The following is a 24,383-nucleotide window of genomic DNA, read 5'->3' on the forward strand; positions in this document are numbered from 1 at the left end:
CATCAGGGCTTTTCCAGTGACCAGGAATTTCCATCCTCTTCCACACTTAGCTCTTACCAGTGTCCAGCACCAACCCACCCAGCTGCATTTCCACCACTCCCCTGAGCACTGGGCTGTTGTACTTCTGCCTCAAGCACATTGACTCCAAAATACCAGTACCATTTAATTTTCCCTAACTGGAAAGTTGTGTGTCTTTTACCACCAGTGATGGTGAGGAGTGGATCCATTTTAGTGTCAGGTTTGGTTTTACTGTGACCACAGTAGAGTGGTAGAGCCAAAGACATTGGAGATAGGAAGAAGTATTTTGAAGACCTGCCTAATTAACACAGAAGTTGATTTCAACACTATTGCAAAAAACCCAAAAAACAAACAGCCCCAAACCCCCACAGTAAAAACTCAAGAACCCTTACAGTTATTTTTATATTGGCTCCTAAGCTTTCAGCAGTCCTACACGACCATTGCTGTTTCCTAAGCTGAAGCATTGTGTCTGTCTTAAGCCTTTGCCTCCAGTTGGATTTTATAAACATGTTTTCCACAAAGGGAAAAGAGAAGGGCTTCTTGTGTCAATGGTTTCTTCAAAGGGAACACAACCATTTAATTTTCTTGTGTATAGAAGATGTTGCTTTTGCAAAGAAAAAAAATAAATATAATGGCAAAAATTCTTGAGACTGTTCATTTGGGATAATTTTAAGAATTATAAAAAAGCAAAAAAGGAAGGGAAAGTTTGTTGTCATTAAAAAAAGATGGCTTTCATACCCCCTAAAAGTTTTGGTTTATCCCAGTGCTGTCCTGCTGGTGGGCCAAAGCTGTGAAAGAGCTTTGTGGACTTCTTTCCCTGGAGTTTCTCTGTTACAGTCATGCTTGCGTGGGGCTTTGGTAGAACAAAAGTAGTGGACAGCAGCTCATCCAGTGGCATCCAGAGGTGTTGTTCAAAGGTAACACAAGTCCAATATTGCCAGCAGAATAGTCAGGGAGTGTCTTCTGCAGAGGCTGCCAAATGCAGATTATTTTCTGCATGGGGTTCTGTATTTGGAGGTGGTGTGAACTTACTAAACTCATTGAAATAGTTGAAGGAGGGAGGGTACTAGTCAGAGAACCTAATTTAAAATACATCTTTTCCTAGGGAGTGGGTCAGGGTCAGGGTAATGGCTCAAGCTGCATCCCCTCCTAAAAGTGCATCCGGGGGCTCTGGCAATCATTCCAGGGCCTACATGGTCAGTGTAGGTCCTGCCTTAACTCATCCCATGTATCTGGAACTTACAATTTGTAAATCCATGACTTCTGACATGTCAGCAGCTGAGCTTGGCAGGAGGACCAAGGCTGGTCTGAGTGGGTGTAAGCAGGGAGGAGAGGAAAGCTCTTCATCAGCCCTCTTGCTTCTGTCCTTGGGTGGAACACCTTAACCCAAGTGCCAGGGCACAGCACTAAAAAATGTGTGGAAATGAAAGTGATGTTAAGCACAGGAAGGATGCTCAGGAGAGGGCTGAGGTTTTATTCCCTGGCAGTGCTTCCATGCACGTTGGGATGGTGCAGGGTATGCACAGCATGTAAGTGCCTGCCTTCCATAGTTTTATAGTTAGTTTTTAGTTATTTCTGTGGCTAGGAGACTTGGATGATCCATTTGGGTTTTGTGGTATTGCCATAGTCCAGTGGCAAAGTAATGTCATTCTTGTGACCACAGTTTGCCATCCTGCTCTCAAAGCTTGGTGCAAATTGGGAGAACAGATGAAAATGTGGATAGTCACATCCTAATGTGTTTAAGCCACTTAATAAGCTACTCAGTGATAATATAAATATAATGCAATCTGTGTTGCATGTTACTTGATGCTAAAGGTGGCTGCTTCTGAAAGACTTAAGTCTTCTGCACTTTGGTGTCTCCAAGTCTTTGTACCCAGATGCTGGAGGAGTGACAGTGGGGAAATTCAGCACATGGCAGCCCAGGAATGTGCAGAAAAGTCCATTCCTAGGTGCTTGTGAGGGGGATCAGAAGAGAGGGGATAATATTAAAGTGTTTGCTTATGATGCAGGTGAGCTGTGCTGCTCCTCCCAGGCATCACCTGGTGCTTCCCTCTCCCAGTGCTTGCTGGCTTCAAACAGATACATCACATCTTGGGATGATGTCTTGATTTCACATGCACAAAACCAGTGCATTGCTTTATTGGGTTGCCTAAGGCAAGAACTAAAACCTTATTTTTAAAGAAATGATAGCTTTGTTGTTTGGCTCGCTGTCCTTTGAACTGCATTTCCTGTTTGGATGTAATGGGGATGGGACTGCAAGTGCAGGGCAGTGTCCTGTGTGGTGCTGCCAGTACCAGCTCTTCCACTGTGCAAGTCAGTGAGATCTTGATGGTCTAACCTGGCCCAAGCACCACATATTCCTTCTCCCTTTGCCCTCAGGTTGTTCCTGAAGGAATGGCCTTCATTGCATCCCTTCTTGGTAGCACCATGCTCATAGATTGGCTGAAATGAGGTGTAAAATTGTGTCTTTGCCTTCAGCAGTGAGCATGTTCTGCCTGCTGAGTTGCTGCATGTGAAGCCCCTCCATCCCCCACCACTCAACCAGGCCAGGAAATAGGCTAAAACAGAGCCCCCAGCTGTAAACCAGGGCCTGGGTTGTGTCTGAACTGAGTAAGCATCCCTAACATCCCAGACAAGATGATGTTGTTATGCAGGTGGTTTTCTAGTCCCTGGCATGTATGGTAAGGTAGTTGCAAAATTCCTGCCCAGTCCCAAACAAAATCCCTATAATGAGTTTTCTGTGTGAGCACATGGCTGGGCTGAGCTGAAGCTGTGATCTGAGTGGGGAGGAAACTCATCCTGAAAATCACATCAAATCAGCAAAATCCAAGTGTGACCCACACCAGTGATTCTGTTGCAATACAGAGAAAGTGCAGTTTACTTTCTGCCCTTGGGTTCCCCCTGTTACAGCCCATTTCTTCCCCAGCAGGCTGTGACATTGCCTTGCTGCCCGTTCCAGTGGGAGCTGCCCTTCTGTGTGCAAAAATCCCCATGGTGCAGGATGGTTCCTTCACCCTGCCAGAGCTGGAAAACAAACTTACTGTCTTCTTCCTTCCTTTGCAGAGAGTGCAGAAGAAAAGTGAGTTGCCTCCCACCTTTCCTCTTCTCCTGGCCACTGGTGGTGATCTCTCAGGTGCTGCAGGAGGGGAGAGCCCCCAGACTGGGCAGTGACTGATGGGCTGCAGCAGGGACAAGCAGCTCGCACCAGGCAGATACCCACAGCAGAGAGGACAGCTGCAGCTGAACTGATGCATCTTGGCACCTGAAACCAAGCTCAGGTAAGGGCACATTGCTGGGGGCTGTGTTACCTTCCCACGTGCCCTGCTCCAGACCCACACATGGAGCAGCTCTTGGTGCACGTGCAAATCAATAGCAGGATCTCACTGCAGTGCTTCTGAATACTCTGCCTGATGGGGACATTGCTGGTGGCATCAAAGTGAGTTGCTGTGGAGGGTCTCACTTGTTCCAAGTCCCTCAACTGAGAGAGGTGTGTTTTTATCCACTTCAGTTTCAGATACAATGCAAGCTGACTGAGACAGAAGCTTGTTTGAATTTTCTGTAACACATCTGTGACTCGTGTAAGCTGATCTAAGAGCAGTCATTCCCAGAGATTCCTGGACAGTTAAAACATAAACCTCCTTGCAATTCAACTAGCTTAATGCTCCTTATGCTCTTAAAATAAAATTTAAAAAAAAAAAAAAAAAAAGAGAAAGAGAGAGAGACAGATTACTTGTGTGCTCTTGAGTTTTTGTTGTAATCAAAGAAATAAACATCCATATGGGATCTCCTCTACTTTGATTCATCCTGATCAATAGTAATTTCATTCCTGAAGTCATTTGACTGTGAGTGTAAGCCTGACTACCCTTTTTTTGTCAGGGTAGTAAGCAAGTGCTGGATTTGGATGCAGATTGGTGATGTGCAGTCCAGTGATGTGTTGTTTAGAAGCTGGTACCTGTCCAGGGCATTTGCAGTTAGTAACAGAAGAGCTGTGGATGGATATCAGCAGAAGTCCACGATATATTTTTGAGACTATCTAAAGAACCTGAAGGTGCACAAATCCATGGGACCTGACAAGGTCCATCCATGGCTCCAGAAGGAACTGGCAGATGAAACTGCAAAGCCACTGACCATCCCATTTGAGAAGTCAAGACAATCTGGTGAAGTTCCCACTGACTGGAAAAGGGGAAACATAACCCCCATTTTTGAAAAGGGAAAAAAGGAAGACCCAGGGAACTACTGGCCCTTAACCTGCTGGTTGATCTGAGGCTCTGTGAAAGCCATCAGAAGACTTAGTTTTATTAATGCAGTTAACCCTGGATATTTTAAAGAAGGAGGGTAATTGTGTGATCACTTGTGGTATCTAAAGACTGTGAGATGAGATGCGTGGCTGTAACATGATGGTCCTTGTCTGCATGCATAGGACTGAGCAGTGCAGGGATCTTAACAACCCCATGGTGAGAAGTGTGGTGAGAGAGCTGTGAGGTGGAAAGGGCTCTGGGGACATTGGTTGGTGTGACTCAGTGTGAGTCAGCAGTGTGTGCAGGTGGCCAAGAGGGCCAGTGGCATCCTGGCTTGTGTTAGGAACAGTGTGGCCAGCAGGAACAGGGAGGTGATCATCCCTCTGTACTTAGCTCTGGGGAGGCCACATCTGGTGAGAGGAGACTTGATGGCTCTGAGCAACTGCATCAGGGGAGTTTGGAGAGGAGGGAAAGAGCCTCTGCTCCTGAGGGATGGGATAGGAGCAGAGGGAATGGATGGAAGCTGTGCCAGGGGAGGGTCAGGCTGAATGTTAGGAAATATATTTTCCTTAAGAGGGTTGCCAGGCATTGGGATGGCCCAGGACAGTGGTGGAGTCACCATCCCTGGAGGCATTTAAAAGGCATTTGGAGCTGGTCCTTAAGGACAGGGTTTAGTAGTGAGATGGTGGTGTTGTTGGTCAAAGGTTGGGCTGGATGATCTTGGAGGTCTCTTCCAACCTAAAACATTCTGTGATTCTGTGATAAGGGATTGTCTGCATGTTTGCACTCAAAGAGCAGTGGTCAGTATCTCTGTGTCCCAGGGGAGATGAGTGGTGTTCCCCACGGGTCAGTACCAGGTGCTGTTGAACCTCTCTCTTCGTGACAGGGACAGACCCCACCTGGAGAATGTGTCCAGTTCTGGAGTCTGCAGCACAGGAAAGAGAGGGAGTTGTTGGTGCAAGTCCAGAGGAAGGCACAAAGATGCTCAGAGGTCTGGAGCACCTCTGCTGTGAAGCCAGGCTGGGAGCTGGGGTTTTTCAGGCTGGAGCAAAGCAGGCTCCAGGGAGACCTTTGAACTGCATTCCAGTACCTAAAGGGGGCTCCAGAAAAGGTGGGGAGGAGGGATTTTGACAAGGGGCTGAGGGATAGGACGAGGGGCAATGGCTTTCATCTGGAAGGAGGTGGATTTAGGTGTAGACATTGGGAAGAAATAGTTTAGTGTGAGGGTGGTGAGACAGTGTCCCAGGTTGTTGAGAGGAGTTGTGCATAACCCGTCCCTGGGAGTGTTCAGGAGCAGATTGGAGGGGACTTGGAGCAAGGATGGGTGTGGTGGAAGTGTCTCTGTGCATGGCAAGGTGTTTGGGACCAGGTGATCTTTGAGGTCCCTTCTGATCTAAACCATTCCAGGTGTCTGTGGAAGACCTCTGGGTGTCTGGTAAAAAATCCTGTGTCAGCTGCACCATTGGAGGTGGGAGCATTGGCCAGACTTAGAGCAGGACTTGGGGAGCATCCTGACTGAGGTGTGGGAAGGCATCAGCTCTGCTGGGCAGCATGTGGCCATCAGCTCCTCCAGCAGCTTCTCACCTGGACACACACCTGCACCAGCCTGCAGCTCCTTCTGGATCTCTTGGGAGGTGTATCTGCCATTCCTTAGGTGCTGACAGAGGTCTTGATCTTTATGACAACCAGGCTGGGTACCTCAAAAGAAATCAGAGTGGAATTTAGTTGTAAAGATTTTAGGTTCTCAAAAGTCAATTTCTGCATTTGAAGGAGGGTGAAACCTGGGCTGCTGGTGTTGTAGTGTGTGGGTGTGGGGTTGTCCTCCTGTCCCTGGGTCAGGGGATGCATGGCCAAGGGCTCAGGGATTCTGCATGAAGCTGTTGATCATTGCTCACTCCAAGCCAGCAGCACTCTGAGTCTGTGCAGCTCCCAAGCTGCTGTCCTTCTCCCTTTGTGGAGAGAGGTGGTGTCTGACTGGGCTGCTGACTGAGGTGTGGGAAGGCATCAGCTCTGCTGGGCAGCATGAGGCCATCAGCTCCTCCAGCAGCTTCTCACCTGGACACACACCTGCACCAGCCTGCAGCTCCTTCTGCATCTCTTGGGAGGGTTTGAAGTCTCCTCAGGCCATGATGGTGCAGTCAAATCAGAATCAAAACCATGCTTGTTTTGGCTGTGCTTGGTAGGTGTGTGCAGTTGTGTAACCCTGCAGATTTCTTTTTTCACATCTTTAAGCTCCGGCAAGAAGAGCCTTTGATGACAGCTCCCCTCCACTCACACCTCCTGACTGTACCCCCAAACTGCACCAGGCAAGCAGGATGGAGCTGGGAGCCTGCATGATTCCAAGCACCCCAAGATGCCTATTGCATGCACTGAAAAAAAGAACCCTGATAGTGTTATTTAGTTTTTCAGAGTTTTCCTTTCTCCTTTGTAAGCATACTGTTGCACTGGTTTGTGTGGCTGGGTTTATTCTAGGGTGTGCATGAGTCACCATTTCAACACGTTGTAGCTTTAGAAGTGACATCAATACTTTGCTGGAAGGTGTTGCAGGCTCCAGGTGCACCTGGTGCAAGGGTCTCACCTCCTAGCAGATGCTGTGTAAGCATTTCCAGTTGTAGCGATGCATAAGGGCCTACAAGAAAGCTGGGGAGGGAGTTTTTAGGATGTCAGGGAGTGACAGGACATGGGGGGACGGATTCAAACTGGAGGAGGGGAGATTTAGATTGGAAGTTAGGAAGAAGTTCTTCCCCATGAGGGTGGTGAGACCCTGGCACAGGTTGCCCAGAGAGGTGGTGGAAGCCCCATCCATCCCTGGGAGTTTTTAAGGCCAGGCTGGATGGGGCTCTGAGCAACCTGATCTGGTGGGAGGTGTCCCTGCCCATGGCAAGGGGGTGGAACTGGGTGAGCTTAAAGGTCCCTTCCAACCCTGACAAGTCTATGCTCTTATAAGCATTTCCTTTAAGCCTGTTCCCCTAAAGTAAAAATTTCAGGCTTATACCATAGGCACCTAAAGATATAAACCACTGTGTTAAGAAGGGCTTTTAAAATAGAACATGAAACAGGAACAACAACTTGTTTAGTTTCAGCAGTGGCAGATGTGGCTGCAGTACCTATGTACCTTTCTGGCTCTATTTCAAAGCAGCAATTTCATTCTGATACAGCCCAGTGTGCTGTTTAATCACAGTGTGTCAATTTGCTTTGCCTCTTTTATGCTTTTGTTGATCCTAAAGCCCCCTCTGTTAGTAGTTAATTGGGCACATTCAAGACTCAAACACACCTTCACCTGAACTCTTTTCAATTACTTTCTGCTTACAGTAGCATGCATAAAAAAGAATAATCATGTATGTTCCTGGGGTCTTGAGTACAGCTGGAGAGGAGAAGCATAGGGTACTGTTACTGAAGCAAAAATGCAGATTTGAGAAGTTTTGCTCTAGAAATGGAGCAGGAGTACATGCTGAGGAGGAGTACATGCTGAGCAGGAGTACAGGCAGCTGAGATGACTCTGCTTGAGGTAGATAACTTAATATTTGGTAACTCAACTGTATTTGGCTGTCTGTTGCATTACACTTGCCTTTAGCTTGCTCTAAGTGATGGATGCAATGTGAATGGAGAAAACTCACGGTCTGTCATCTCAAGTGGCTTGAGTAGATAATATTCTACAGAATAAAATACTTATTTTAAAGTTGGGTTCCAGAATATCCCCAAATCCAGTCAAAGGTTGAAAACATGATGCTATGTTGTACTTCACAAAAAGTACATTTTCCTGGTATTTTCATTGTCAAAAGCCCTTTGGCCCAGGGGAACAGGATCTGTATTTCACTGTGCTTGACTTCACCGCTTTGCTGCAATGCAACCTGATGCTAGTGCAGCCTGACAGTATAAAATCTTAGTAAAAAGCATGCAAAACATTTCTGCTTTCCTTGTAAGGTGTTAGTATGGGCTTGAAGAGACAAAAAATTCAGCAGCTTTGATCAGATGGGTTGCTTTGGAGCATCACCATGGCTATTCCATTCAAAAGCTGGAAAGCTGCCTCTTGGCCAAGGTCCCAGGAGCAAAACTGCTTTGAGAAGAGGGCTTGGGGGAGTCTCATGTGAAATCACATCAGTGAATTTCTGGGAGGGCATCTCAAAACATGCAGTGATCTGCAGGGCCCATCAGCTGAGCCCTGGGTGTTTCAGCTCCAGTCCTTACACCACATCCATTTACTTTCATTTTTGAGGGATTAAATTCTTCATACAGGTCTCACATCCTGGTGGAGTTAAATGGGAGTTTGTCCTTGTTTCAGGTAAATTGAGGAGTAGTTGGAGGAGGAGCTCATGGTGAGCAAGGAGCTGCACAGAAGAGGTGACAGTGTCTGTGTCCTTCGCAGGTGCTGGCACAGAGGGACCAAACCAGAGCAGGCAGGGTGGTTGGTGATGGGTTTATTATAACCCAGGAGTTATAACCATGGGTTTATAACTGGCTGGGGGAGCAGGAGGTGTCTGTGTTCCCTCCCAGGATGCTGAGCTGTGGGAAATGTCCATTCTTCTGGAGTGTCTATGCTCCCAGCCAGGTTGGTGCTGGTGGGCACCACCTTGGGTGGGCTGGGGAGGGCTCAGCAAACATTACTGGAAAAAAGTATGGAACTCTTGAGGAAGAAGTGTACCAGTAAATCTGATTTATGGATAACAGTTTTGATGCCTAATCTTGGGGTTTTTTTAATACAGACTCCTTTCTGCTACTAATACTCAAGATCCCAGCTGGTGAATTAATTTCAGGAAAGTTACTCTCATCCAAAATTTGGGTGTTTTATTTCAGGTTTGCTAGTAGCTAGAGTGTGTTTAATATGGATAGGCAGTAACTTGCCTTTTCACTAGGCATCTTTAGGCTTTCTGTGTTTCTGGGATTAATTTTTACTTAAATTAGAAACTAGAAGCTGCAAGTTTTAGTGTGAGATGATGGGGGTGTGGGTTTTTTCAACTCACTTTTTAAGAGGAACTAGTTAGTAACTTTGCTTACATGTGCATGGCTTGGGGTTTTCTGTTGTGTATGTTGTACTAAATTTCTCTAGTATCATTACCCTTTGTTCACATTTTCTTACCATTCCTCTTCATAGCCATTTCACCTTGTGTGTGTATCATGGAAAAAAAAAACCTGTTTGCTGGGAAAATACAGCACCCACAGGAGAAAACTGAGTGGCAGGCCTGAGAAAGTAATTTGAGTGTGGGTGTATTTAAGTAAGAAAATATCTTCAATATTCTATAGGTACATGAAGAATCATGGCAGGTACAGGCTGTGCCTGTTTCTAAATAATCTATTCATACCAGGGCAGAATGATGTGTTTTGGCAAACTCTCCAGAAAATAAACCTGTCTGTAGTTTTCATATACTCAGGTTGTCATTTCCTTCAAGTAAATTCTGTAGCTTCAGGGTCTCAAACTAGTCTGGAGTTCAGGTATGCACAGAATTAAATAATTAAAAAAAACCCATATTCAATATTAGGCTGCTAGAGAGCTAAATGGTGTTCTCTTCCCTTTCCAGAGTAGTTTGAAAACCTCAAGCACAGCATCACCTTTGTGCTTCAAAAAGCAGCAGTGTTGCAGTCATATAATGAGCTGGTGTTGCGATATCCCTTTCACTGACAGAAACTGTCTTCTCTGCTTTCAAGTTTTTGCCTACATTTGGCCCTTTGTTATTGTAGAAAGAGAAAACAAACGTGCACATTCCAGGCGTAAGGTGCTAACCTGGCTTATTTACAGCAGTCTGGCATTTGTGGCTGCACAGGAGTTTTTGCAGAAGCAGATGCCAAACTAGGTCTGAACTTGCTGCTTTCTTCTGCAGTGTAAATCTTATTGAGTTGCTCTTCCTCTGGTTATTCTGTTAGAGAGGTGTTCAGAATAACTTCGTTTTGGTAAACATCTTGTAAAATTGCCATTTAATTTGAGATACGATTTATTTTTTTTCCTCCAGTCTGCAGAATATTTTTATCAGCACATGAGGGAACTTATTTGAATTCTTCAGCCCCATGACAACAACAAAAAAAAAAATGTCAGAAGTGGGGGAGTGAATTTGCCTTTGCAGAAGACATGAGGAGATGAGACTGTACTGGGTGACACTGGGAGACAGTTACTCAGACCTTGCTACTTTGACAGATGAAGCTGTGATTAAAGATGTAGTGAGAAAAATTCACTGGAACATTTGAAGCAAAAGCTTTAGCTTGGAAGTATATAATCAGCAAAATAGATTTTAGTATTTCTGCCCTTTCTGTTTTGATTGTGGAGTCAGTAGAAGGAAAGATACACCCATTCCTGCTAATTTGAAGAGTTTGCTTTTTTCCTGATGTCTGTGTAGCTGAATGTGAAGCAGTGCTGGCTGTGCTGTTGGCTGATAATGTTTCATGGAAGACCTGCCCTGTGAGCCATGAGCACTGTGTGTGGGTCTGTGGTACCTCTGGGAGGGATGTGTGAAGTTTCAAAATGAAGAGGTAGGGACAGATGGGCCTTCCATCTCTGAAAGGCAAAGTGGCAGTGAGCAGCTTTCATTTAAGGAGTGGCTTAAATAATCACACTTGTCTCAAGGTGCAGAGGAGTGGTCTGAGCCTTGCAGAGCACTGATGCTTTTGCTCATTGTTATGTCCCCCAGCTGTCTTTTTTATTGCTCTTTTACCTCTCAAAGAAAAATTGCATTTTTCAGGCCATCTCAAGTTCAACACCTTTGGCTGCTCTGTCCCCAGGTGCTGCCACAGCCACCTGGTGCTCAGCCAGAAGCTGGGTTAGTGTGTCCTAAAACAAGAACCCTTCAGGTTCCTCCTGCAAGCATCCAAGCACTAGGGAAGAAGAACAAAGGGAAGATACCAGGAAAATGTTTGTCTTTGGGGTTGGCTGGAGTTTGTCTGCTTACAGAGCAGTTAGGAATGTGGTCAGTGCACTTGGTGACAAGTCCAACCCATTGCTTGGCTGTCCCTTCTGCCATCCAGTGTGCCTGGGGACTGCCCTGCAGAACCATTGCTACAGCAGCATTGCTCCTGAACCCTGAAGGTTTGGGGCAGCCTGGCTTTGGGGTGGTGCCAGTGTCATTGTCATTGTCATTGTCATTGTCATTGTCATTGTGTGCTCTGAGCTGAGCTGCTTGCAGCTCCATGGAATTTCAGAGAACGAGCACTTGGTAGACTTTCTCTCTGCAGTCTCTCTTCCATGCAGTGCTTGAGACTGTGGTTCCTTGGGTATTTTATCTGTCTGTGTTTTCTCCTTAGCATGTTAGATTTTTATTTTTTTTTTTGTGAATGCTGAGAAACTCGTTATTCCTTGAGGAGGAGGATTGCTCTTCTGGACTTGCACTAAGACAACACTCAAGTGGTGTTTGATGCTGGAAGTTATCTTCCTTGTCTGTGTGTGTGGCATGAAGCAGAGCAGCAAGCACAGACCTCATGGATCCAGACAAGGTCTTGTGTAGACCAAGACCCTGGTCCATCTCACAGTAGAAGGGACTCTGTGGCCCTGTGCCTGCTGTGTTGTTTTTCTGTTGGTGTTGAGTACAGAAGGTCATCATCTAGAATCCAGTTCAGATGGGTTTTGGGCACTTCAGTAGGCAGTATATCATTGTTTCTCCTTTGATGTTAAATCTGCCTTTGGATGCCCTTACAGAGCATCTCATGGTTTCCCATCCATAGCTGAGTGCTGTGGTGGCACACCAACACTGCACTGCCCCATGACCTGTGCAGTGCAAGGGCTGGATTTGCATATCTTGATTTAGAGATATGCAAAATATCCTCCTCCCATCAGGAGGACATCCATACAGGCTCATGTGTGCCTAAGAACAAAGGCATGGAGCCTTGTCTTATAGAAGAGAAGACTCTCTAGCTCAAAAGCAGTGGTGTCCCTGCACAGGGGGGTGCTGGCAGCCCTGCTGCATGCACACAAGCTCTGTGCTCACTGCTTTGCAGCCTTAGGCTAATTTTAGCCATGAGAGAAAGCTGCAAGCTTGGTTTGCCACCAGAGTTCTTTTTTTTTCTGTTATCACTTTCCTAAAACATTTCCTGTGCTGTGCACAAATTCACTTTTCTTCTTTTCCTCCCTCTTTTGTGTTTATTTTGTTTTGCATTACAGCTTCTGATATGAAGAAAGACATCGAGTCTTTTATAGCCCAGGAAAAGGCGGAGATTATTGCCAAGTATGAGAAGGTACCAACCTTATGTTTCTCCCCCACATGCTGGTTAAGGCTGAAGCATTTACATTTATTAGGAATGTTTCAGCTTTGCTTCCCTGCAGGCATCACCCCAGTAGCCCTCATGCCATTAGGCTTTGTACCAGCTCTCTCTACCTGCTTTTACCTCTATATTCACTCTTCATCCCAGCCCCAGAATTTCTTGCAGGTTCAGTGTATGCTCAGCACAGATACAGAAAGGTCCTGAGCTTCTGGTGCTTCAGAGCTTCTTTAACACCAGGATGGCTCATGCCCAGCAGTGCTAGTTTGGGTGATGCCCAGCCCATGGCAGAGGCACAGCAGGGATGCTGGATAAGCATTTTTCTTCTGTGACCATTGTATTTGTTTCTTCAGGCTGGGTTTTGGGGCTCTGTGCCTTCTAGCATGTGGGGAGGGAGGGATGCAGGCACTAGGGTGTTTCTGATGCTGGGGCCTGCTCACTGCTGTCCTTTGTGCTTTCAGGGCAGGCAGGAAGGAGCTCAGATTGACCCATGGGAAGATGCTGATTTCACCCTGTATAAAGTTACAGACCGGTTTGGATTCCTGCAGTAAGTCCTCCTGTCCTCTGCCCTACGGGTCTGTGTGGACTGAGTGTGGCAGCTTTCCTGTAAGCCCCTCTGTGGTTTGGCTTCATCAATCCCAAATGCAGGAGGAAAGACCAGGTGTGCCTCCTCTCCCAAGCACACGTGTTCAAACACTCTGATGCTTTGAGCCTGCTGCAAGGCAGAAATAGTTTTCTCTCACCAGCCTGTGCCAGTAGGTGCAAGCTGGTGCCTTTGTGTCTCTGTGCAGACCTGTGGTGTTTTGCAGAGGAAGAGGCTCTTGTGTTTGCACCTGATGTGTGGAAAGGTGTAGAGGTGAAACAAGATGGCCTGATTTCTCTCAGTAGGAAATACCCACCCTAAGCAAGGTGCAGATGAATTACATGCACACCACTGCCTGAGGAGAATGCTAGAAAAAACCTATTTTTATTACAAATCTGAACAAAAAGTTACAGCAGCAGTTTTACATGCAGGAGAGGAGCTCAAAGCAATTGCTGTTCAGAAATCTCATCCCATGCTCTGCTGATCATATGTGTGTTGAAAAGGAGCTTTATGCTTAGGATTTCCAGTGATTATCTGGAATCCCACTTGATTATCTGGCAGCAGGGTGACAGGGTTTGGCTGGTACTTTCTCTGAATCTTGCTTTTTGGGTAGAGCTTCCTGAAGCCCCTGAGCTGCAGCCCCCCTGCTCCTCTGCATCCTTCCCAGTTCCCAGAGTAACCAGTGACCCCTTTTGCTTTTCCAGCGAGCAGGAGCTACCAACCCGCACAGCCCTGGAGGAGAAGGTGAGAGCTGCCAGCTCTGTCATCATGGGCATCAAATCCTTATCACAGGGGATGGGAACAGGATGATTTTTGAGGAGTTGGATGTGAAAGTGAACCAGGCAGCCAGTGCCTGCTGCTCACTGCTGCTTGTGCAGTGGTGAGAAATCTGCACGGTGCCCACTTGTTGAGTTTTCACTTTGCTGGGTCAGGCAGCTCCCCCTCTGCACTGGAATCACAGCTTTTAAAACCATTTGGGGCTTTCCCCTCTGCTTTGGCACAGAGCTCAGCAGCTACAGCTTGAAAAGGGAATTCCACACGTTGGGAAAGGTTGTAGGTAACCATCATGTCCATCCTCATCTCCACTCACCTGGGGGCATGTGCTGTGTTAGGATCCTGCTAAATAAGAATAAATAACACCTTGTTTCTGCCAGTCTGATACCAAGGTACAGTTTGAGGCTAGCTGAATCTGCAGAGATTATTGTTGTCTTGGAAATGCTTTCTCTGCGTTAAGGCTGTGTCTCTTATTCTTTTTTTCTTTTTTTTACCAATGCTGCTTTATTTACCACATGTTGAAATTGCCATGTCCTGGAAACACCTGTGGATTATTCCCATCCCCATGCAAGATCCCATGCAAGATCTTTTGCATAGAAGTTTAAGCCTAAAGAAAATGAAGTTTTGTCTTTTCAGGAGCTATCTTCTGGGGCTTTTTTTTTTCTTAAATTTGTTCTATCATCTTCTCCTTTTTGCACCAGCAAAAACAGCAGGAAATCGAACGTGTGGACAAGTGGATAAAGATGCTGAAGAAATGGGGCAAATACAGAAACAGTGACAAGGTAAGGAAGAAAAGGAAGAGCACAGGAAAGGTGCATCCTTCCTATCAATCAGGCTTTCAAAAGGTTGATAGAGAAAACAGAGGTCACTGGAAAATACTGTCTGGTACAGGAGTCTTAAATATTTTAAATCTTTTTTGAAGTTGCTTGGTTACCAAACAAGGGAAAAGTCTGTGGCCTTTTGGATAAAACACCAAGTTCCAGCAGAGTGCAGGGAATTCCTCCAAGTCCTGGAGGGTGTTTGAGATGGGTAATGAGCAGCATTTTTTAGCATGCCTTGGTTTCCCTGGGTCAGCTGGCAGGGAAAGAAAGAATTTGGGGTGAGAGGTGTGTGGAGTGGTAGTGATCACCATTGCCTTTTGGATTGGTGGTGGTGCTAAGCAGATTGCAACTGGTGTTGCTCAGATCTGCTGGATGGTGAGGGGGGCAAGGGGATTATGAGGCTCTTTGGATCAGAAACCCACAGAACTCTTGTAATGGGATCAATTATTTTATCTGTAACTGCTCATGAGTGGTGGTTGGCTGGGGAATGGGAAGTGCCCACCCCCTGGGGGGGTCTCAGGCCACTGTCTCCCATTGCCAGCTCTCTGCCTGGGCAGCTCCCTTCCCAGGGACTGGCAGATGGAGCACAGGATGTATCCCTCCTCCCTCACCATACTCGATGAAGATGGTGAAGATGAGGGTTGTTTTTTCTCTCTCACAAAGCAGGACTTGCTGCCTTTCCTCCATCAGTTAGTCCCAGCATAAATGCTGCTTTTAATGATAACTTCCCTCTTTTCCTTAAATTTTCACGATGAAGGAAAGTTGTTTGTTTTTCTTCCTTGTGATTCACAGCTCTGAAGGTTTATTGCTTTCACATCTGGAGGTGGTGGGAGGAGGGAGAGACCTTGGATAAATAACAGGGAGGTATCCTGTTGAGTTCCATCTCAGCATGTTTTGTAACTGTGCTGTTCCTGCCACTCTCTTGTGTGTAGGCAGTCACTAGAGACAGATTTACTGTGTGCCAGGGAGGGTTGTACCCATCTCACTACAACAATACCAGCTCTGGAAATTCAAAACAAAATTATTTTTTTCCAGTGGAGCTGAGCATCATCTTCTATCTCAGCAGCTGTCAGTCAGTCTCTCCTAATCTGATGGAAGTAAATAATTTTTTCTGAATTGGTGATTTTATCTGAATTGGCACACACTCCTGTGCCTTCATGAAGCACATGTGGGAGCCAGGCTTTTGTGGACCCCCACCAGTACCACTCTGGGAATAGGCTCATCTAACCTTTGTCTCTTCTGATGTATTGTACTTCTTTTGTCCTGGTTTAGTGACTCTTAAGGCATGGCAATCTCTTGTTCATCTCCTTGGTCTTTCAGCCATATGGGGATTAAACTGCCTGGCATGGCATGAAGGTTTCCTGTCCTCTAGAAATCTGTGAATTGGATGTGCAGGAGTGGCTCAGTGAGTGTGTAGATGGTGAATTAGTGGTGCCTTGCATCTGGTGCAGGAGGCTGTGGAATAGGAGGGTGGCTTTCCAGGGGCATGTCTGGTGGTGAGAGGTCCTCCAGAGGCAGCCCTGATGTGGTGCCTACAGAGGAGAGGATCCTGCAAGGAATTTCTGTACAGTATGGTCCTAGCTATGGACTGGACCTTCAAAGCCTGGTGCTAAACAACACCTGGGGCAGAGCAGGCATTTGACAAGTGCTGAGAATGGGGTTTTAAATGCTGAATGTCCCTTACACTTGCAGGATCAGCACACATAACATGATGCTTTCTGTCTCAGGGGAAATACTGAAATATTTATTGTAATGTGGTAGAAAAATGTTCTAACACACATGTAGCTCTCCTAGTAGTGTGTGGTGGTATTGAAGTTTATTACATAGCTGGTTTATATATTTATTTTGAGTGGGATCTCAGTGTTATTTCTTTGTTGTGCCCTGCTTGAAACCTCCTGTCTCGTTTCCTACCCCTTAGGGACAGGAGCTGTTTCTCTGTGTTTTGCACTTAGTAGGTGCAGTGCTGCCATACAGATGGAAATAAAATGAAGCACAGGGGCTGTGTATGGGAAGGGAGAGCTAACAGCAGCATGTGTTCAGCTGGGTGTGAGAGATGTGAAGGCAACACAGTAAAAATACATCCAGAAAATGTTCTGCTAGGATCTTGATGCTTCCTTGTGAATTGCAACCCTTCTCTTGCATCAGCCTGAAACAGTCTGGAACAGAACACCCTGTGGAAAAAGAAGAGGCTTTTTTAAAGGAGGTTGAATGCATTTTTTTTACCAGGCAGTGTCAGTAGCTGCAGTTGATTGCATGCTTGGCCTCTGCCCTGCTGAGCCCCGAGCTTATTCCTGTAGCTGGGAGTCCTGCACTCCTGTCTGCTGCCAAGGAATTGCTCAGTTTGCAGGGATCATGGTGGTGCAAGGGATTTCCCTCTCGTGGCTGGAGTTCAGACACATGCAGCAGGTCCTTTTGCATACCCCAGGGTCCTCAGGAACCTGAAGGAATGGCCTGGTTAGCTTTCTAGTGCAACTCAAGGCATTTCACTGGTGGGGTGAGTGAAAGGGTGGAAAATATTAAGAAATGAGGCATTTTTTAAATGAAAGAAATGCCTAATTTTTTCATGTTTTTTAATGGAAGAAGTTAGGGATGGAACAAAACCTTTTTTTTCTGTTTCCCATTGACATTTAATGGTCTCTAGAGAGAGGGTTGTATGACAAGAAAAAGGGAAGAGGTACCTGTGAAATGAAGTGAGCATGTGGGGGCAGGAGGAGGGACACCTGCATGTTTGTCTCCCGTCCCTCTCTTTGATTGAGGAGTACTTTGAAAGTTGAGGGCAGAGCCCTTGGTGTAGCTCACAGTTGTCTTTGCCCCTTGTCAAGCTGTGTGAGTTTCTGTGTCCCTGTGGCTCTCACAGTAAGGGCTCTCCTCTCCAAAGGGAAATGCAGGTGGGAACAGCCATGCCAGGTCAGTTCCAGGGCTTCAAAGCCAAGAGTGTGGCATCTTGTCCTTGGAGAGGGTTCCAAGGGCAGGATAGTGTGTGTGGAACAGGAGTACCTGAGAGATCTCCATGTATGAAGTGATGGGATGGGTCTGGGATGGGGTTGGGATGGGATGGGATGGGATGCATCTGTGTCCAGCTCTTCCAGTAAGGTTAAAAATGTGACTTGTGGCTTGCATGTGACTGAGTAGGTGACCTCTCTGGCCCAGCACAGGCATTGGGTTTGTCCACGCAGGTGGCTGGGGGTCTGCAGCAGCAACCCAGGGGGTAAATGTGTTCTGCCAGGACCATCTGAGCTTGTGTGGGTTTCTCTCCTGCCCAGATGTGCCGTCGGGTTTACAAAGGGATCCCCCTCCAGGTGAGAGGCCAGGTCTGGTCACTGCTGTTGGATGTTGAGAAGATGAAGAAGGAGAACGAAGGAAAATATGAGGTATGGGCTTTGCCTGGCAAAGGGAGCAAGGAAATGCTGGTTTGGTGGGGCTTCAGTAGCTGGGGAAAGTGGATCCATGGTGGATGCAGGCATCTCTATCTTTACTTTCAGGAGCAGGAGGGAAAGGGGAGGTTCCTGCAGGGATGCTCTAAGGGGTGTGTGTGTGTGTGTGTGTGTGTGTATGTGTGTGTGTGTGTGTGTGTGTGTGAACACCCAGCCCTTGCACCCTCCATTTTAGAGCAGTAGTATGCCAAGCACTCTATAACATGTTAGGGTCCAATCCCATCCATGAACTGCTGCAACCTCTGAGAAGCAAGAGCTTAAAATTAGTGAGGAGTGAAAACGTAAAGGGAATAAACTCATGATCCATGTGTGTCTATTAGGCTGGAGCCTTTTATTGGTGTTAGCTGTTTTCCTTAACATGCTCCTTCTGTTTATTCTGCTGTAAGCCAGAAACCATGACTCAGGATGAATCTGGTGTTACTGCATCCTTAGGGAGAGATGCAGGGAAGAGGGAGGGGAAGCTTAGCAAAGGGACTGCTCACAGTTCCCTGAGCTCCCAGCAGTGGTGCAAAGTACCCACAAGTACCTTAAATTGGGCAGGTGCTGGATGGGAGTACCCCCAAACCTCTCCACGTGCTTGAAAATTTCACTTGGGGTGTTTTGAAATGTGCAGTAGTCAGAAGCCTGAAACCATCTGAGTTTGTTAGTCAAGATACCCAGTTAAAGGTGGTGTGAGGGCAGATCGTGCAAGATTGAGGGGGGATTTCACAGCACATGGTCCTGGCTTACGATTGAGATGTGCAGTTCGAAGTTGACTGTCAGCATTGGAAGAGCTTGGATTGAAGTGGCTTCTTGTATCTTCAGTATTTTTATAAAGTTTCTGCTAAGTACCCATATTAAAATAAAAGAAAAATTCTATTACAAATAACTTATTTTATCTGTAGACAGGAGAAGAGCCTGCCTTGTAATTGCTTCCTACCAGAGCACTGCATGCTGCAGACTTGGATTCCTTGGTGTAAAATTAGAGGTTTTGTAGTGTACATTGAACATGTGGCAGGGCTTGTTGTATTTTGGTTTTTTTCTTTTTGTTTATTTCAGGCATCTTGGCTCCTTTATGCCACCTCTTTCCATAGGCAGCATGTGAAAGCCTGGGTTGATAATTATCTTCCAAACTTGTGTTGTGATTTATCTTGCCTTTACCTGGGCAAGGATCAGGGAGTCTTGGAGACAGTTTCAGAGGCAGGAGTTCAAGTTCTACTTCCAGCAGGTGCTGCTGAAAATCCCTGCTTGTTGAGCAGGATGATGCTAATGCTGCATCCCAGTCAGCCAGACACAGAGATGGGCAGATGCTGCTGGGATGAACGTGCAGGGGCTTGGCGAGGGAGCTCCATGGCAATGAGCACAGCTCTCCCAGAATGCAGATTCCTATCACACTCCCTCCCTTGAAGCTCTGCTGCATGGGCAGGGAAGAAATCCAGACAAATAGAAGTCACAAGCAGTTTATCTGTGCTCCAGAGGTGTCTGTGAGAAACAGGGACCTCAGGGCTAACAGGCTTTGCTGTACAGCAACCCCCCTATGAACTCATCTTACCCTTCTTCCTCTTCTTTGGTGCCATCTGCTGCCAGTAACTCCCTGTCCCCTCTTCCTCCAGAAGCAGCTCCATACAAGTCCTGGATGAGGTGATTTGTTTTCAGGAAGGGACTGAGCCTCAGCCCCAGCCCTTTGTCACAAGGCCACCCCATTCCTTCTTGGGGCATGGACCATGGCACAAAAGCCTGGCTTTTTCATGTGCCTTCAATCTTGAGTGTGCCACCTGCCACGTGCCAGATGATTTACCTGTTTTATATCCACTTCTTCCTCTGTACAGAGACCACTTGGGTTGGTGCAGCAGCTGCCTTTTGTCAGCCTTTCTCCCCATGCCTGTATTGCCTGATGCAATTACAAACCGTGTTCCTCCAATCTTCATCCTGACCCTGGCAGCTTGGGTTGTCCCTGGTTCTGCAGGAGTTACCTGCAGTGTTCCAAGTGTGCCAGAGTGTGGTTCCCTGCTTCCTTGGGGTTTTAAAGCCACAACTGAGAAGGCTTGGGTCAAGCTGAGCCATGGGAGAGAACAGAGGAATCCTGGCATTTATTCACTGCTTGGGTCTCCAGCTTCCCAGAGCAGCTGTGGAACCTGTGGGTAACTTAAGCACAGGGGAAGGAAGGAAAACAACCCATCCTGGCTTTATCATCTGCAGAATTAATAATGTGACACCCATGCACAGGAAGGGTCAGAAGGAGGGTCTGGGGAACCACAGGGCTATCAGGCTGACCTCAGAACCTCAGTGAGGATGGAGAGGATCATCCTGAGGGAGCTGCCATGGCTCACAGGAAAGCCAGGGGACCTGGGTTAATGAAAGACAAGTCCTGCAACCAAATTGTGTGGGAATGTTGATCTGGCTGGGGGCAGGAGGGCTCTGCAGAGGGACCTGGACAGGCTGGGTCGGTCAGGGCGGTGGCAAGAGGTTCAACAAGGCCATTTCAGTCCCTAAAACCCCAGGCAAGGGTACAGGCTTGGGGGAGAGGGGCTGGAAAGTTCCTCAGCAGAAAAGGAGCTCAAGATGAGCCATCAGTGTGCCCAGGTGTCCAAGAAGGCCCCCAGCATCCTGGTCTGGCTCAGGAATAGCTTGGCCATCAGGAGAAGGGAAGCAATGGTGCCCCTGGACCTCGAGTGCTGTGCTGAGGGCTGGAGCCCTCACTACCAGAAGGACATTGAGAGCTTGGAGTGAGTTCAGAGAAGAGCAGCCAAGCTGGGGAAGGGTCTGGAGAGCAAGTTTTATGAGGAGAGGCTGAGGGAATTGGGATTGTTTAGGTTGGAGAAGAGCAGGCTGAGGGGTGACCTTCTGTGCTCTCTTACAACCTGGAAGGAGGTTGTAGGGAGCTGGGGTTCAGTCTCTTCTTCCAAGTACCTGGTGATAGGAAGAGAGCAAATTACCTCCTGTTGCAGCAGGGGATGTTTACATTGGATATTAGGAAGGAAGAATTTCTTTAGTGAAAGAGTGGTCAGGCTCTGGGACAGAGTGCCCAGGAAAGTGGGGCAGTCCATGACTTGGTTAATAAACATGGTTTATTAACATGGTTAATAAACGTGGCATCATGGTGTCGGGTTTACACTCGGAGTTCTTTTCCAGCCTTGATGATTCTGTGATAATAAAGCCTCCTGGGTGCATAGAGGTGACAAAATGCTGCTCACCCTACCTGTAATTCAGGTGCAGGAACTTAAAAACACCAAAAAATAGGGTTCTTCACAGTCTTTGTTGAGTTCTGTGTTGTTCTAGCAGAGAAAGCAAGATGGTCTTTATCAGGGAAATTTGAACTGAAAAGAGCTGACTGTATGAACAGTCTTTTTGTCTCGGGTATTCTGACTACTTGAGAGAGGTTGAGAAACCATGGATGCAGAGAGAAATCAATATTAAAGCAGGGAAATGATGTTATTCATCAGATCTTCTTTCCATCATCACTTCTGTCCTCCCCCTTTTATCCTTCTCCTTGTCCTCCTGCTTTCAAGATTGAAGTTAATATTCCCAGAATGCTGTCACTGCCCTGAGACTTTGCTGTGCTGGACACATGTGGGTGCTCTGTGGACCTCCTGATATTCTCCAGAGCTGATGTGGCCACTTTGGGTGCTCAGCAGAAGCCTGGAGGAGCCTTGTGTCAGGCTGATAAACATTTGTAGGATGGCAGCTGCTGGAGCAGATGATGAAAGTTCTGTGCAGATGTGATAGTTTGTCTTCTCTGTGAGCAAGGAAGGATCCTGATACTGGGCTGCAGGCAAGGTGGGTTTGCTGCTAACCTCCACTGCCCCTAACCTGCAGTCAAAAAATGTATTTTATTAATGCAATTAACCCTGGAGATTTTAAGGAAGCAGGGTAACATATCATCCTGAAAGCTGTTCTATGACACATGGAAAATAAGGACGTGACTGGTGACAGCCAACATGGCTTCACTGAAGAGCAAGTTGTGCCTCACAAATTCAGTGGCCTTCTGTGGTGGAGCTACAGAATGGAGAATCATGAAAAGTTCTGGACACTGTCCTGCATGGCATCCTTGTCTTTAAAGTTGAGAGACACAGACTTTGGAGGTGGAACACTGTGGATATGGGATTATCTGTATATTTGCACTCAAAGAGCAGTGGTCAGTATCCCTGTGTCCCAGGGTTGGTGAGTGATGAGTGGTGTTCCCCACAGGTCAGTACCAGGTGCTGTTGAACCTCTCTGTTGGTGATAGGGACAGTAGGAAGGGTGATCCCTCAGCACCCAGCTGTGTGGGGTGGTTGGCACAATGGAGGGAAGGGAAGTTGTCCAAGGGGACACTGGAGAAATGAAATTCCCTGAGGGGAAGTGCAGGGTCCTGAGCCTGAGCTGCAGCAGCCCCAAGCACAGATGCAGGCTGGGCAGGGAATGGGTTGAGAGGAGCCCTGGGTAGAAAGACTTGAGGCTGTTGGTTGATGAGAAGCTCAACAGGAGCCATCAATATCCACTTGCAGCCCAGAAATCCAGCCATCCCCTGGGCTGCATCCAAAGAAGTGTGAGCTGCAGGTCAAGGGATTCCTTCCCTTCACTCCCCTCTGGTGAGACCCCACCTGGAGAATGTGTCCAGTTCTGGAGTCTGCAGCACAGGAAAGAGAGGGAGTTGTTGGTGCAAGTCCAGAGGAAGGCACAAAGATGCTCAGAGGTCTGGAGCACCTCTGCTGTGAAGCCAGGCTGGGAGCTGGGGTTTTTCAGGCTGGAGCAAAGCAGGCTCCAGGGAGACCTTTGAACTGCATTCCAGTACCTAAAGGGGGCTCCAGAAAAGGTGGGGAGGAGGGATTTTGACAAGGGGCTGAGGGATAGGACGAGGGGCAATGGCTTTCATCTGGAAGGAGGTGGATTTAGGTGTAGACATTGGGAAGAAATAGTTTAGTGTGAGGGTGGTGAGACAGTGTCCCAGGTTGTTGAGAGGAGTTGTGCATAACCCCTCCCTGGGAGTGTTCAGGAGCAGATTGGAGGGGACTTGGAGCAAGGATGGGTGTGGTGGAAGTGTCTCTGTGCATGGCAAGGTGTTTGGGACCAGGTGATCTTTGAGGTCCCTTCTGATCTAAACCATTCCAGGTGTCTGTGGAAGACCTCTGGGTGTCTGGTAAAAAATCCTGTGTCAGCTGCACCATTGGAGGTGGGAGCATTGGCCAGACTTAGAGCAGGACTTGGGGAGCATCCTGACTGAGGTGTGGGAAGGCATCAGCTCTGCTGGGCAGCATGTGGCCATCAGCTCCTCCAGCAGCTTCTCACCTGGACACACACCTGCACCAGCCTGCAGCTCCCTCTGGATCTCTTGGGAGGTGTATCTGCCATTCCTTAGGTGCTGACAGAGGTCTTGATCTTTATGACAACCAGGCTGGGTACCTCAAAAGAAATCAGAGTGGAATTTAGTTGTAAAGATTTTAGGTTCTCAAAAGTCAATTTCTGCATTTGAAGGAGGGTGAAACCTGGGCTGCTGGTGTTGTAGTGTGTGGGTGTGGGGTTGTCCTCCTGTCCCTGGGTCAGGGGATGCATGGCCAAGGGCTCAGGGATTCTGCATGAAGCTGTTGATCATTGCTCACTCCAAGCCAGCAGCACTCTGAGTCTGTGCAGCTCCCAAGCTGCTGTCCTTCTCCCTTTGTGGAGAGAGGTCGTGTCTGACTGGGCTCCTGACCCCAGGATTCCAGCCTGGACTGTCCCAGGGCTGCCCTGCAGCCTCAGTGGTGATGTGAGAGTTATTGGGGGAAAGGGGGGAAGGAACATGGTATAAATTTTCCTGTATATTTGTATATATTCAGTAATTTTTCCTATTTATCATTAATGTTTCATTAAAGCTGTGTAGTTCAGTTTCCAACCCATCAGTCTCTCTCCCTTATTCTCTCTCCTTTCTTTATCAGGGAGGAGAGAGAGAGATTAATAGAGACAGAGCAGCTGTTACTCAGTTTAATTGCCGGGCCAGTGTTAAACCCTGACAGATTTTATTGGCTGGGCTGGTGTCTGACTCCTTCCCCTTGTCTGAATGCCTCTCTTTCAGCAAATGAAAGAACAAGCAAAGAAGTTTTCCTCAGAAATCAAGCAGATAGATTTGGATGTTAACCGCACCTTCCGAAACCACATCATGTTCCGGGATCGCTACGGAGTCAAGTGAGTGCAAGAGGTGCTGTGCTGCCATCAGTCCCCCTGTGGCTGTGCGCCTGGGTGGGATGGCCAGCAGCCCCTGGCTTGTGCTGGCCAGCAGCCCCCTGGCTCAGAGCAGCTCACAGGACAGGAGAACCATCTGTACTGCTCCTCAGACCAGGAGCACAGGGTGCAGCCCACAGGTGTGGGGCTGCTGGTTCTCTCTCCAGACTGTCCCATGTTC

At 47.4% G+C, this 24,383-nt stretch overlaps 1 protein-coding gene across 4 annotated transcripts in view; it reads left to right on the plus strand.

Annotated features, from left to right (window-relative positions):
- Positions 1 to 24,383, plus strand: part of LOC103530484 (USP6 N-terminal-like protein) — a 79,604-nt gene that overhangs the window by 43,606 nt on the left and 11,615 nt on the right. For all 4 annotated transcript variants that reach the window (XM_030451254.1, XM_030451251.1, XM_030451252.1 and 1 more), the window contains 7 exons: positions 3,082 to 3,296; positions 12,337 to 12,410; positions 12,896 to 12,981; positions 13,722 to 13,761; positions 14,493 to 14,573; positions 17,876 to 17,983; positions 24,057 to 24,166. In XM_030451254.1, the coding sequence (XP_030307114.1) occupies positions 12,345 to 12,410; positions 12,896 to 12,981; positions 13,722 to 13,761; positions 14,493 to 14,573; positions 17,876 to 17,983; positions 24,057 to 24,166 (491 nt within the window). In that variant the 5' untranslated portion in view covers positions 3,082 to 3,296; positions 12,337 to 12,344. The remainder of the gene's footprint in view (positions 1 to 3,081; positions 3,297 to 12,336; positions 12,411 to 12,895; positions 12,982 to 13,721; positions 13,762 to 14,492; positions 14,574 to 17,875; positions 17,984 to 24,056; positions 24,167 to 24,383) is intronic.

This window comes from Calypte anna, chromosome 5 (genome assembly GCF_003957555.1).
Source record: "Calypte anna isolate BGI_N300 chromosome 5, bCalAnn1_v1.p, whole genome shotgun sequence".
In the NCBI taxonomy this organism is placed as follows: domain Eukaryota; kingdom Metazoa; phylum Chordata; class Aves; order Apodiformes; family Trochilidae; genus Calypte; species Calypte anna.